At 42.1% G+C, this 15,624-nt stretch overlaps 1 protein-coding gene across 11 annotated transcripts in view; it reads left to right on the forward strand.

Annotated features, from left to right (window-relative positions):
• The window catches only part of LOC137021752 (copine-5), a 349,050-nt gene that overhangs the window by 310,341 nt on the left and 23,085 nt on the right, over positions 1-15,624 (forward strand). For all 11 annotated transcript variants that reach the window (XM_067388638.1, XM_067388631.1, XM_067388636.1 and 8 more), the window contains 4 exons: positions 5,452-5,498; positions 7,756-7,937; positions 8,277-8,404; positions 14,289-14,391. In XM_067388638.1, coding sequence (XP_067244739.1) covers positions 5,452-5,498; positions 7,756-7,937; positions 8,277-8,404; positions 14,289-14,391 — 460 coding nt within the window. The remainder of the gene's footprint in view (positions 1-5,451; positions 5,499-7,755; positions 7,938-8,276; positions 8,405-14,288; positions 14,392-15,624) is intronic.

Here is a 15,624-nt window from a genome sequence, read left to right on the forward strand (position 1 = left end):
CCGAGAGTGTTTGTACTGATTAAGCGCTGACCTTTACCTGCATGGAAGTACTCATGGCTGAGTGGCAGATAACCTGTTATAATGTGCTCTGTGTCTCCGGCCAGCCTGTGCATCCCACGCAGGACCAGCTTTGACATTTCTATTAAGTCGGATGAGATTGTGCTGCCCATGGTGAGAGTCTGTTCTATCTGTGCAGGAAAGAGTCAAAAATGAAGAATTTATTGATAGTGTGATTAACGTCACACTGTTGCACATATGTGACTGTGATACCATTTTAATGATTTCACTATATATAACAGATCATACAGGTACAGTTGTCGTTCGAGCATTGTCTAGGAGTATAAGAAAATCATTGTATCAATATTTTTATTTTATTTTATTTTTTACATCCAAGATTTGTGACAGTGACTTATTAGGTTTAAACTGAGACCTCTAGATGGCAGTGTTGTTATCTCTGAATATAAACAGTGGCTGTGGGTAAGTTTTTTTTCTTCCCTCTGTCTCGTTCACTCAGATGTACATCATTTCTTACGTTGCATGAGTGCCCACTACTGGAAGTGGAACGCCCTAAGCCCTTGATCACTTGCTGTTGTGACGTCACAATCATGTCGCATTGTGGTCTGTGGATTTGCCTGAAGTGGACATATGAGTAGATTTGCTCCCTCCGTGCAAAAATGAGGGGTCGAGGGTCTTGAACCATTTTGAACCACACTTCCCATGAGGAGAAGTGCTTAGGAAAGCTTGAGAGTGTATGTCTAAAAGTGGAGTTAAACAGAGCCTGTAACAGGTAGACGCGTTTGCACCGCTAACATTAGCATTAGCAACCCCAGCTCTCTAGTTACCACCAATGGAAGACGAAAAGTACACCAGCTCTCGCTGCAGTGGAAGTCATTCTGGCTTGCACTGTAAAGAAGGCACTAAGGAGATGAATCTTAGAGCACATTCCGGTTCTATCCATGTTGCTGAGAGTGACATTTAGAATAACATGTAAATATGTGCTGTACGCTTTCGTTTCAACAACAAAAAAAACAAAAAATGAAAGCGGTGAGAAAACAGTAGTTAAGAAAGCATCTGATCATAGCAATGTGGATATGCCTGCACGAGCTTTGCAATTCGGCACACCAGTCAAGCCACGTCACGTTTATTTATATAGCTCTGGGTTAAAATGGCTGGGTTAAAAACAACCCATTTGGCAACCCAGTGCTGTAAATATTTGACTCGGTGCGCTTCTGGCACCTGTGGCAAGAAAAGAACTGGTATCAGTACGGTTTGAACTGTCTAACAATACTGGCATTTGCTGTGTTAAATAACAGCTTTATGTCTCCTCTGTTGGACATTACAGTCTTACCTTTGTTCAATGCATGACACAAGCATTGCTTCCATAATAATTAACGATGTTCACACTGTAATCAGGGCCGAAGCCAGGTCCGACTCTCTAACCATTAGGCCACGACTGCCTTACATGAATCACGTCAGTATAGGACTAGCCTATTTTCAATTCAAATTGGCGAAATTAGACAAAAGTTCATTAGTTTGCATTCCTGATTATTTTTGTTTGGTCGTTTAACATTTCTAGCGTAAAACAGCTGTCAAATATGAAATGTTTAGTTTAGCTACTTACATCTTGACTCACACTTTATGACCGCGTCGCACTGGAATTCACGCTCAGCAGTGTCTGTGAACATAAAGCCCACTTGCTAGCAACCCAGCAAATGGATTAAATGTTTGCCCAATGTGCTGGGCAGTTTTATTTAACTCAACTATTGTTTAACATTGACATTGATGAGCGGTGACAGACCTCACTGCTGATACAGCTCAGAAGGTCGGTTATTATCTTGGTGCTGGTCATATCTTTGCTGCACTTTAGTATGTTGAGTTAATACTATTTTAAGCCTTTTTTATATAGACCTCAGAAAAATACTGATGTCTGGACCTCTCTGAACTCATAGCTGGCCATGACTGTAAGTATGCCATAGGTAGCTGATTTTAACCCTTTTTGTGTCAAAAAGTGTGGCAACCATTGTCATTGTCATTTAACGTGAAATGCTACTTAAGAATGGCCGCGTCATGTCTCTCGCTTGGCCTGCGAAACGATGTTAGCGGTATAAACAACACATTTAATTGTACACTAAAAAATGCTGGGTTAAAAACAACCCAAGTTGGGTTGAAAATGGACAAACCCAGCGATTGGGTTGTTTTAACCTAGCAGTTGGGTTAAATGTTTATAACCCAACTATTGTTTAAAAATGACTATATGGCTGGCTTAAAATGAAACCAAAATAGGTTGGAAATTAAAAATCAGACACATAATTACTAGAGACAACAATAATAATCAAAAGGTGAACATTTATAAATAAGCAATTTAATAAATGTTTATTGTTTAATTATTATTCATTAAACTTATTAATAGATGTTGATTTCCAATATGATTTGAGTTCATTTTAAGCAAGCAATACAGTGATTTTTAAACAATAGCTGAATTCAATAAAACTACCCAATAGGTTGGGCAAACATTTAACCCAATCGCTGGGTTTGTTCATTTTCAACCCATTTGGGTTGTTTTTAACCCAGCATTTTTTAGTGTAAAATAAAGTCGAAACTACATATGTTTTTTTGTCTGTGTACAATTATTTCATACACAAGTGTATACTAACCTTAAAGTTCAGGAAGATCACTTCAGGAAGTTTTCTTTCAGGACACAAGACAAAAAAATGACGGTTACCAATCCAGTTTTTTCCAGTTTGGCAAACCAGCAGTTGGTTACTATAAGCAATTGGTTGTAGTTTATAAGTGGGTTTCGTTCAGCAGTAGGTTAACACACAAAACTACCCAACAGGCAGAAACCAGCAGTTTGGGACCAGTGGTAGTCCGAAGGTGTTTCCAGAAAGTTTGTTTTGGTAAGCTGTTTTGAACTCCCGAAAACGAACTTTGTTTTTGCCTGATTTTGTTCGAAATGACGCAACACCAGTTCGTTCTTTGATTTGAAGTATATATTGAGGCCTTAAAGGGATGGTATCACACACAGTTTCTGCCAAACTCATGTTAATCTTGAGTACATATAGAGTAACAATGCATCCTTCATATCTCCGAAAAGTCTTTAGTTTTGTCATATTTTTAAAAGATAGATACGCTAAACCGAGTCTTTTCCGAAAAAAGCAGAGGTCCTGGAGGCATGTCTGCCGTCAGTGCTGTGGGCGGAGCTAAAGAGTCACGAGTGTGCGCAGCTTTTGCGTAGAGATCATCTTCTAGCAACAACATCATTATAAATACAAAGGGAACAAAATGTTCATGTTGTTTACATTATATGCACTTGCGCGCCGATTGCCAACACAAAACAGACATCTGATGCAGCTTTACTCACCACCCACGATCTGCAAATCCAGAGCCGAACTGGGACTTGTTTACAAAGTATTCATCACCGAAATCCCGGGAACAAACACACATACGGTAAAACAAATTTCATCCTCATTTCCCTTAACGCTGGGTTCTTTGGGAAGCTGAAAAGGGTAATTTTTCCCTTACAACCAAAAACACACTCCTTTGTTGACAGGAGCTGCGTCTGTGTCCTCCAGAGGTCGCATTTAAAGGATGAATACTTCATTATGGGTGTCATATTTAAGAAAAGTAACCGTAATAAAATTGACTGATATTCATTGTGAGGTGTAAAATACTGTAATATTTTCTTGCGTTGCAATCGAATGGTTATTTTTCCTAAATGAGACTGCCTCAATGATGTATGCAGCCTCCAAAGGGTGCAGCCCCTGAATTGGGACACAGCCATTGTTGAAAAATCTCTCGGCTTTCGTATCCCTAACAAAGCGTTTTGAGGGGCATGCTCTTGCTCTGGGTGATGTGTGTGCGCACGCTTATCAAGGAGAAGTTCCTATACAAGAAATTCCGCTCTCTTTTGACATCATACAGGACACACTCTTAAAAAACTCTCTGAATCCTGTACCGAAACTGGAAGCAGTGTATTTGGCACGGAAATACTCCGTCATACGTCCAACTCGTGTTTTGAAACTTTGGCCATAATACTACATAGAAACAGCATTATCTGTGCTGTGCTGTCCAGCCTATTCCATTAGATGCTGGTGGGTTTTCTGTCACTATGCAGGGCTTCCCTGCCTTCCACAGCACTGCACCTGACAAATGAGGGGGAGACACATAGTGACATCCACGTCTCCGAAGATCGATTCTTCTTGTCCTTCTGTTTACCTCATCCCAAGAGACCTCTGGTGTGCTGCACTACACTAACGCCTAATGCAGGGGATCCTTTTTACAACCTATTAAGTTTCTGGGCCGTGGAAATGCCCCAGTGCCACAGGTTGAAACGACTGGCAGAACAAAAACACTGCTGAAAGCAGCTCAGGATTTGCTCTAATTTGGAATGGCACATTCAAGAAAGGACAAGAGAAAATTCCTCAGTTTCATTTTCCTCCTCATAATGTATAATTAAAGAGTCTTAATCGAAGGTAAATGTGATAATGTGATCCTCAGGGATTGCTTTAGTTTAGAAGATCTTATTTTCTAATCACGGTTTCGGTCACCTATTCCCAAAATAAGAGAGCTGTGTTTTGATGCATACGCAGGCACCCAAGAGTAAATGGCTTTTAATGAATTAATAAAGAGGGTAATTGCTCTCCAGGCTACACAGGGGCATGAGTCATATATTAGCCTGGGATTCTAAAGGTTAATGTAATTTTCTCTGCTTTTCATTATGGTTTTTATCCGTTTTTTTTTTTTTTTTTTTTTTTTCTGAATCCCTAATGGGCCACTGACTTTTTGAGGAGAGGGATTGAATGCTGTTGACGGCACATGTGTTTGGAATCTTGAAAATTAGATTATTATTATTTTTTCCTCTATCATTTTAATTGCTTGGCTTTATGCGTATCAGTTTTATGCTAATGTTGCGGTTTGTTAATGTACAGCAGGACTTTCATAAAATTAATTATTTGACAGTAATAGATTATGTCTGGTCAGTTGGACATGTATTTATTAAATGATAAACCTTTTAGTCCAACATATTAGCCTCAGATAAGTTAACTCGTTCTATTCACTGCATCTTCTGTCAGGAAGCGTCCTTAGGTGCCTGTGGGACTCATTTAGCAGGCATGTCTAACATGGTGCTTTTGTGACCAGTGGGAAGCCAGGGCAGAGGGAATCCCTGTGTGAAGGAAGGGATGCAGATGGATCTGATGCATTACCCTGCTTTTGAGCACAGTAAAACTTGTAATGTGGGCTCAAAGTAATGGCTCTTCCTGTTTATCCCAATTAGAGCATGCAGCTGGGGTTGACTACACACATCAGCCATCATTTAGCTGCAATCGTGCTCGTGCGTGTTAACACATACCCACACACAGACACATGTACCTGTTTCTACAGATGCTGCTAAATCACTGCAGAGAGTGTTTTTGCTTACTCTTGTTTTCTCATTTCTGCCTCTTTTCCCAGGACCCAGATCAATTTCACTGTGGCCATCGATTTCACCGCCTCTAACGGTAAGCAATTAAGTGGAGAGAACGGTATGTGAACTCTTAAAAGGTTGGCTGATCCAAACCCAATCATTAGCCTGCTTGTGTCGCTCAATATGCTTCTATTAGTCGTCAGTGGGCGGCACCCGGTACTACACCGTGTAAGGGTCCGAGTCGTGCTGAGAGGTGAACGCTTGGATAAAACAGTCTAAAATTGGCAAGCTACACCAGCCGGTGGTGAATGCGATTCCCCGTTGTTGCTGCAAGTGTTCAAGTAATTACTGTTCTTTCACAAATAACTGCTTCCAAACATCTTTGAATTATTTAGCAAATTAATAAGATTTGTTCAGAACAGTGTAGTGAGAGGATGGAAATAGAAAGCATCATGGGCTTTTGCTTCTGAGAGATTTATTGAAGGTAGCTGCCTGAAGTGCAAGGGAGCTGAATTTGCAAAGTTAGTTTGGTAACAGTGCAGCTGTTGTTCAACAACTGTTTGGATCCCAACTGTTCCAAGCCCTGAACAACTTCAATAGCTTGACAACAGAATTGGAGCTCTCATTTGTGTTTCTTAAATATACTTCCTGACTCTGGCAGACATAGTTGCTCTGTTACAAAATCTTGCTTCATTGATGCCTACTGACTTCATATAGGCCTTGCCCTCTAACACTATGTCTTCACCATTATAATCAGTGATACTGTCTACATTGGATGTGTTGTAACATCATTTAGTGGGGGAAAAAGGGAAGCAATTGACTATATGCACAGAACATTCTTAAGAACTTTCGCAATAATGTAAGCCAGCTGGAAAACTTTCGTTGAAATGTCACTTGTTGGTGTGTCGGAATCTTCAATGTCTTGAGGTAGCTTTAACAGCATCATTAGTGTAATACTTTGTTTATAATCAGAATATAGTCACTTAAATAGTCAGGCCTAGCATTCATTTAGTTATTCTAACATAAGACAACATAAAAAAGATGTGTCCCTCAGTGTTCCTCCTCAGGAATTTAATTCCACCATCACTTTTCACACTTTTGTGTGGAAAAAAAGAATTAACACACTGTAAATTAAATATTTATTGTGCACTTTTGATCGAATAAAATGCGTTTTCACAAGTGTGCCGAAATCAGCGAGCTTGTGCTGTGCTGCACTGACAGCTTCAGTGATGATGAAGGGAGAGCGCGGTGCTTGCTTTCTGTGTAATTCATTCACAAGAAAAGAGTGCTTCATATTTCACCTTGACAAACTGTATTTTAAACCTAGTGATTTTATAATGTTTAATATTTATTCAAAAGTGAAACTGAGTGAAAAACTAGTACAGGAGATGGCTAATTTGAGCACTCCTCTGCTGCCATCTGCTGGTTATAGTGGTAATTAATGTCTTTTTTATTATTAAGTGTTTTCTATCAAATGTTGGTTTTCTTGAAACATTTGGTTTTACAAATGGGGACAATCTCAGAAGGGTGAAAAAGTGAACACGTCAAACGAATTTAGTATGTTTGCTTTGACTTGTCCAGTGCAGACAGCCTTAAGCTGTTGCGGAGTGTCACAACAACAGTCACACTCGGTGTAGACAGATAGCATCTTAACCATCAAGGACCCTCATAAGTGACCAATTTGGAGTGCTTTACGTAAGCAGCACATAAAGCTAACTGCACGATATTCTAATAAGCATAAAATACATTGAACACAACATTATTGGATAAAAGGATACATTTTTAATTACTCTGAAATCTAGTTATAAACCTCTAGATGGCGCAGGCTGATAGGCCCTTTAAGTGCAATCTGCTAGCAATCACATCACTTACTACAATGCACAAGTTGATTGGCCTCAACATTTAAATTAGTATTGTTCAGTGTTCGCTGTAAACTGGTCCTGCAGTTCTCTGAAACCCTCCACCTCCCCAGCTCCACCTGTCTAGATCTGCTATGGGATTTATGTATGCATATTCATGCAATAGCAGCATTGTTCCTAACAGATCTATTCCGCCAAGATCAAATACATTAACATTGTCATATATATTAACATACTACAACTAGTTGTCATGATTGAACAATAACATTATTTAATGGAATATATAAGATTAATTACTATCAACATTTCATTGCCTTGTCCACCATCTTGAATTTATATGTTTTGTTTTTATTTTTAGTTTAGCTAACAGGTTTTGTAACAAATGTGTTCATAATGTAAATATGAAGAATATTTTCACACACTTGAAAATGCTCTCCTTGGTTTCCTAAAATGTAATTCTAGGTAACTTTTTGTTTGCCGTTTAATTTCCAGGTAACCCATCCCAGTCCACGTCTCTCCATTACATGAACCCCTACCAGATGAACGCCTACGCCCTGGCACTGAAGGCAGTGGGGGAAATCATCCAGGACTATGACAGTGACAAGATGTTCCCTGCACTGGGATTTGGAGCCAAACTGCCCCCCGATGGACGGGTGTCTCATGAGTTTCCCCTAGTGAGTGAGCTTCCGATTTCCTGTTGTCTAAAATCTTCCTGAAACTCCTTGGGATTAGTCCAAAATGTTGTTTTTGTTTTTTTTTGATGCAAGACTCTGTTTTTCTCACTTTCTCCGTTGTAAACTTGAGAGCGGGAGATGCTGTTGTGGTCATTGGTGCTGGGAAAGCGGTTCAATGATGCTGAGACGAGACTGTATGGGAGACGTCTATAATTGGCAAAGTCTGCTGTCATATTGATTGACACAATCCATGTTTTCTCTCCTCAGCATTGTTTTCTTTTGAACTGCTGTTGGCTTAAATGAAGGCACACGTGTGAACCATTGATTCCTGTCTTTCAGAATGGAAATATCGAAAATCCCTACTGTAATGGTATTGAGGGGATTTTGGAGGCGTACCATCAGAGTCTAAAGACCGTCCAGCTATACGGGCCTACTAACTTTGCCCCTGTTGTAAATCATGTGGCCAGGTAAGTTTTTCCAAAAATCCTTGAAATTACACAGTTTAAAAATCAGATTATATTATCAGTTTGTACATGATCCTCTTTTTAGTGGTTCAAGCGCATAGCGCTGAAACCCTGTTGTAATTGTTAAATTTTCCAAGGATCAGCATTCTCCCCTAAAAGTGATCAGGCAGACCAAACCATAAGTCGTAGAGACTTGAAACTTTGAGGGCAGGGTAGTACTCGCACCACCTACAACGTCACCAAGGCTCACCCTGATTAGCCTGACAGGGGTGCTACAGTGGTCAAAAGTACGAAATGGCTCATAACTACTAAACCGTTAAGCGTAGGCTCAAGTGTCCTATATAATTGGAATCCTTGCATGCCCCAGGTAATTTTCGGCTATTTTGGATTTTTTTTGGGGGGGGGGGGGAATGCTTTTGCAAACTTTTCCTAGGTTTTTGACCCAATCAGAACCAAACCAGTACAGCATGATTATCTGGTCCCTAAGGGCCACCAAAACATTCGAAGTGGGTGGAGCCACTTTTACTAAAATGGCTATAACTTCTGAACGGAATGAGATATTTTCACCAGGCTAATTGGAATGAAACTCACTGGGCCTGCTTGACTCAAGGCCCTTAAAGGCCTGTGAGAAATTTGAAAGAAATCGGCCACCAGGGGCCGCCTTCATGGTTTTCACATGCATAAAGGATTGTGTATCGCGCAATTTTTTGCACACGCCCACAATGTTCGTACCACATGGTAGAAATCCTCATTCTGGCAAATTTGCCTCTAGGAACACCGCTGTCCATCAAATCGTCATTAAATATTGGAGATTATTTCAAAAACTAACTTTGGCGAACTAGTCCTAGTTTTTTGGCTCAACCTCGATAACTGTTAAAAAGCTTTAAAAACTATATATTTTCTATGGTAAATTGCCTGTATTTGCTGTAAAATGGTCTTTTCCATCTATGATCGAGATGGTTACAGACTTGCAAATTAAAACACGCATGTGCTTAAAGGCCTTAAAGCGCGTGAACTCTGAAAATGTATGCTTTTTTTTTTTTTTTTTTAACTAAAAGGGAGTAATTACTGGTTTATTGGTTTTACTGTCAGGGTTCTGTCACTTCAGTCTTGTTTATTTCTTGGTTTTGTGACAGAGCTCTGACACTCCCGTTCTTGTCGGGTTTTTGTGTGAGCGTACGGTCTCGAGGGTTCTCGGGGCTGTGCGCTCTCTTGTCTGCGTGCCTTGTTTCATGTTGGGAGCGTGGCGTTCGGATCCCGGCACTCGTGTCTAGTTTGGTTTCGGTTTCGTGTCGGGATTCGGACACTCGCGCTCCCAGTCCTGTCTTTTATTGTGAGCGCACGGTTTGTGTGTACCTTTACTTGCCGTGTGCTCTTGTCTCATGTTTTGTGTAGCACGCGGTGATTTCCACCTGCCGCGTGCTTTCATGTTGTGTTTTTGTCTTGTGTTGTGTCAGCACGCAGTCTGTGTTTCACGGGCTGCGTGCTTCCATGTTGTCTTGTTTTGTGTGAACACGTGGCTTATGAGTTTTCATAGTCACGTGTTCATGTTTTCGTCAAGTCAAGTTAAGTTAAGTCAAGCCAAGTCAAGTCAAGTCTGTTTTCCCCCACGGGGTAGTTTTTGTTGTGTTTTTGTTTTATTTTTTATTATTAATAAAAAGCCCTCTTCCCTGCAAATTGAGTCCTCGCTCCTTTCACCACCTCCTCTTCGGCATGGGGAAGCCAGCGTGAAGGAGTTTGCTCACCTGTTTGTGTTCACAGCGGAGGGGCTCAACATCAGCGACGCAGCGCTCAAGGACATTTTCAACAGCAGCCTTAATGAGCCCGTCAGCGCCTGGGAGATGGGAATGCTGGGGATTTTGTCTTTCTGGCAGTTTGTGGGGTTTGTTTACAACCGCGGAGAGGAGGGTGGCCTTCCCCCTCTTGGTCCACCTCCCATTCCCCTCACAAGCTGCCAGGTCCCCAGTCCTCCGATGACCTCTTCTGGGAGAGGGAGGAGGAGGAAGAACAGGTCAGCCTCATCTGCCACCTGCCCAGAGGTGGCTGAAGCCACTGCAGCGCCTCCAGTGGTGGCTGTGACCACTGCAGTCACCCCCGAGGCGACCAAGGATGCTGCAGCACCTCTAGAGTTGACCGAAGAAGCTGCAGCGCCCACAGAGGTAGGCACAGTGCCACTGCCTCACCCTCACAAGAGGAGGAAGAGGAAGAAGCCTTCCTCCAACCCTCAAGGCCCGGAGGCCTTCCCAGAGTTCGCTCCAGCCCGTGAGTCCGCTCCAGAGCCCGCTCCAGCCCGTGAGCCCGCTCCAACCCAAGAGGCCATTCTTGTGCCGCCCAAGCGCCTTGCCCTGCCGGCGCCACCCGAGCGCCTTGCCCTGCCGGCGCCGCCCCAGCAGTCTGCCCTGCCGGTGCCGCCCGAGCACCTTGCCCAGCTGTCTGCCCTGCCGGCGCCTGCCAAGCTGTCTGCCCTGCCGGCGCCACCCCAGCGCCTTGCCCTGCCGGTGCCGCCCGAGCACCTTGCCCAGCTGTCTGCCCTGCTAGCGCCACCCCAGCAGTCTGCCCTGCCAGCGCCACCCGAGCGCCTTGCCCTGCCGCCGCCTGCCAAGCTGTCTGCCCTGCTGGAGCCTGCCTGGATGGTCCCTCCAGTACCGCCCTGGTCCTCAGCCAGGACCCCAGACCAGCTGAAGCCCCCCTGGTCTGTCCCGCCGGTCCCGCCCTGGTCTGTCCCACCGGTCCCGCCCTGGTCTGTCCCACTGATCCCGCCCTGGTCTGTCCCTCCAGCTCCTCCCTGGCCCTCAGCTGGGCCCCCAGACCTGCCTGAGCCTCCCTGGCTCAACCCTCCTGTCCCTCCCTTGTTTCTTTTAAAGACATTTTGATCCTGTTTTGTTTTGCTGGCTGACTTGGCTCCCCTCCCTCCCTCCCCTCTTTGTCTTTGTGTTCTGATGTTCTGTCATGTTGTCTTGTTGGTGTTTTTTGTCTTGTGTCGTGTATGTTATGTTTGTCTTGTGTCCCTCGTAGGGACACCAGGTGGCGTCCCTTTAGAGGGGGGGTAGTGTCAGGGTTCTGTCACTTCAGTCTTGTTTATTTCTTGGTTTTGTGACAGAGCTCTGACACTCCCATTCTTGTCGTGTTTTTGTGTGAGCGTACGGTCTCGAGGGTTCTCGGGGCTGTGCGCTCTCTTGTCTGCGTGCCTTGTTTCATGTTGGGAGCGTGGCGTTCGGATCCCGGCACTCGTGTCTAGTTTGGTTTCGGTTTCGTGTCGGGATTCGGACACTCGCGCTCCCAGTCCTGTCTTTTATTGTGAGCGCACGGTTTGTGTGTACCTTCACTTGCCGTGTGCTCTTGTCTCATGTTTTGTGTAGCACGCGGTGATTTCCACCTGCCGCGTGCTTTCATGTTGTGTTTTTGTCTTGTGTTGTGTTAGCACGCAGTCTGTGTTTCACGGGCTGCGTGCTTCCATGTTGTCTTGTTTTGTGTGAACACAATAGTCACGTGTTCATGTCTCGTCTTGTGTAAGCACATGGCTTGTGATTTTTGTCTTCATTGGCCATGTGCTTGTGTCTTTGTTTTGTTTTGGTGTGAGCACATGGCTTGTCATGTGTTTCTTTGTGCCATGTGCTCTCACGTCTATTGTCTTGACCCCGCCCACCTTGTTACCTCATTATTGGTTGATTTGCCCCACCTGTCCTCCCTCATTACCTGCCTTGTTTGCTCTCCTATTTATTCTCCTTGTGTTTGCAGTCCTGTGCTGGTTCGTTGTCGTAATTTGTCATATTTTCCCTGGTGTTTTCGTCAAGTCAAGTTAAGTTAAGTCAAGCCAAGTCAAGTCATGTCTTGTTTTTTGTTAAGTCTGTTTTCCCCCACGGGGTAGTTTTTGTTGTGTTTTTGTTTTATTTTTTATTATTAATAAAAAGCCCTCTTCCCTGCAAATTGAGTCCTCGCTCCTTTCACCACCTCCAAACCTGACATTTACTGGTTTATATATTTTAGATTTAAGCTTTTTTTTTATAACCAAAAATGATTTATGATAGTTTAAGTTTTAGTTAACAATAACAACACTAAAGTTTAGACTGGAAGTACTTGGAGAGGAAAGAGGGGAAAAGGATAAAGAAAAGACCTCGAGTCAGGACTGGAACTCTCGTGACCTGAAGCTCAGCTGTGCCATTGTAAGACTGCTGTGCACAAGGCTTGCCCCTGACAATATGGGATTTTTAATTACAGATTGATTAACTATTACATTTGGCACCTGCCAGTCCTGAATATGTGGTTACAGTCTTGAGTAAAAGCATCTAAAAACAGCATAAATTGATAATTATTTAGGACCCCTCCTCTAGCTAACCTTAGCTTTGACCGTTCTTGCATCATTTCAAAATTCAAAAGCCATTTCAGTTGTTTTTGCTGCCATGTAAAATGTCAGCCTGTTTGCACTTTGCATACAAATGATAGATTGCCCAGATTTAGTGGAATGCAATGCAAATGTTATTTTCTGCATGAATAGCAAAATTGATCTTTGTTTAGATTTTCAAGCACATAGCATATATGAGCAACAGACACTTCATGAATCAGAATAAGAAAGCACTTTCTCTACGGACCACTGCAAAACCCATATCCTTGAAGACACTTGAGATGATTTCCTTGGCTTCAGTTTGTGTGATTCTCTGATGTTCGATCAATGGCCCTGTTTCCACCTGGTATTAAGATGCATTTTGGTCGATCGGATCACAAGTGGACGACGCTAAATACAGGTGTAAAGGGGTTGTAAAACGTTTTGAACTTGTCCACATTCGACCACTTCCAGAGATAGTCGAAAACACATTCGACTGGATTGCTTTCATAGCGTAGACTCTCATGTTGTCAAATGTGTTCAAACAGCCGCTAAAGACTGTCTACTCTCCACCTACTGACCTAATACTTAAACAATAGGAAGCACATTAGCCAGACAGGATTTAATCTTTGTCAGCTGAAAACCCAAGAAAAAAAATGGTGTCTCACCATTCCTGATTTGTAACACACACTCACAGCATTCGGTGTGGTCTTGCGGCTGTCAGAGCAGAAACCAAAGCTGCACTTTCCAGGCACATTCATAAGTAAATTGTGTGAACTTATTTTGTCCATTAGATCGAAAGATCTGAAAAAAACCATACATTTACCCATCCATAGACCCTCCCCTCAAAGAAATCAGGACAGAAGTGGTTGAAAGTGGACAAAAGAGACGGATTAACACACCAGGTGTAAACTGGACGTGTCTCCCTCGTCTAATTGTGATCCGATTGACCAAAACGCATCTTAATACCAGGTGGAAACAGGGCCAAAGATGGTTGTGTCTGTCCACTAAAGCCAAATCATATGCTGCTTGTGTTAGCCCAAAAACTGGCAAAAGAAAGTTGCTGACATGGAACAAGCTTGTTAACCCATTGTAAAGCTCACAGCATAGGTGTCATAACAGAGTGACTCAGTACTGACTGCAGCTATTTTTAATCATCATTTGAAAGGCTAGTGGGTGTGTTTCCAGAAAAAGGAGACAAAGTAATTGTCTGAAGACATCTCCACCCCCTCCCTCATGTCACAGCATCACACAACCAAATCATTTTCCATCTGATTACACTGCATCCACTGTGGTAATTAAAAATGCCATCTTCCGCAGATTTGAATTAGACTTATAAACTGAAGCATGATACACCTCCTCAGGCACTTGCTCAGAACTGGCAGAGGCAAAGATTTATTTAAACAAATAAAGCAGAACATGGCTTATGTTAACATAGTGAAATGAGTTTGAGACATTTGAAAACCAGGAAAAGGAGACAGTAGAGGGCAAAATGTGTCATTTAAAGAAAAGTGAACAATCCTGAAGTATGTATTATGTTTTTGTTTTGTTTTTTTGTCTCTGAAGGTACGCAGCTGCTGTCCAGGATGGCTCGCAGTATTTTGTGCTCCTCATCATCACGGATGGGGTCATATCAGACATGTCACAGACCAAAGAGGCCATCGTGAATGTGAGTATGACCACTAAAAGAGGACAAGTGTCCTTCTCCACTTCCTTCCTTTTCAGGCTGCATCCTAACTGAAATGAAACCTCATAAGCGAAGTGGCTGCAACAAAGGAGCGCTCAGCTAACTATTGATTCCAATGGAGTTTTGCATTAGCATGTTGCTTAGTGCTTCAAAAAGGATAAGAAACACAACACACAAGTCGAGGATAAATATATTCAATTAGATAATCAAAATTTCTTTCGTCCCACATCTTAGATTTATTTTTTATTTAATGGAGTGCATTAGTGTCCACCATAGACTGTAAAAAAGATGTGTCTCCACTTCCTTCCACTATAGAAAAATGAATCCCAGAAACAGTTGTTGCTAATTATATCATTTGGAACCTGCGTCTGCACTGTAGTGATCCTGAGGTGGAGCCGCGGCATCAAGGTCCCGCCCATATTCCCGCTCCCACAGACTCAATGGCAAGCAGAGCTGTCAATCATGAAGTTATACCCCATTTTTATAGCATCAAATAACTAACTAAAACCAAACTTATTGGAAAAACAAAAAACACTTGAACAAATGTCTGCGTGATAAAGAACTACCTAAAATGATTATATAAAAAAAAACCTTTGGGAAAAAAATATTTGAAGTGTAATTGAATTTTTTTTAAATTTGGCTCTGGCACTTTTCCAGCACCCTTAGTTCCGGAGATATTTTTCCCCTAGGGATTTTTAAAACTTTATAATCAAAGTGTTCACATACTCCATTTGCAGTACGTATTTCAGTGCGTATGCAGTGCAGAAGCAGCACTGTGCTTTCACATGTGTGCAACTGATCCATGGCTGCAAACCACAAATGCAACATTTATTAAGATGTTATTGAAAATGTTTTTTCAGCATTGTGATTCAATCTTTCATAAACGGACTAAATTTAAACAACGCATTATTCGATTCATTACTTCTATATAGATTTATATATTAAGTTTCTCAAGCAAGTGGCAAAATATGTAACCCCTTAACTGTCACTCCCATTTTTAGGGATAAGACACCAACTTAAATTGTTTTAAATCTTGAATCATGTTTGAGCACAGACTTAAGTTTGGTCTCCTTATAAAGGGGATACTTGGCAGATTATTTTAGAAGTAAAAGAAACAATATGAAAGTGAAATAAAAAAAATTGTTATTGAAGTTTTAGTTTAGGGAAATTGAAAATGGAAAAATATGATTTCTTATTTATATAAAATATATATTT

This window comes from Chanodichthys erythropterus, chromosome 6, assembly GCF_024489055.1.
Source record: "Chanodichthys erythropterus isolate Z2021 chromosome 6, ASM2448905v1, whole genome shotgun sequence".
Lineage (NCBI taxonomy): Eukaryota > Metazoa > Chordata > Actinopteri > Cypriniformes > Xenocyprididae > Chanodichthys > Chanodichthys erythropterus.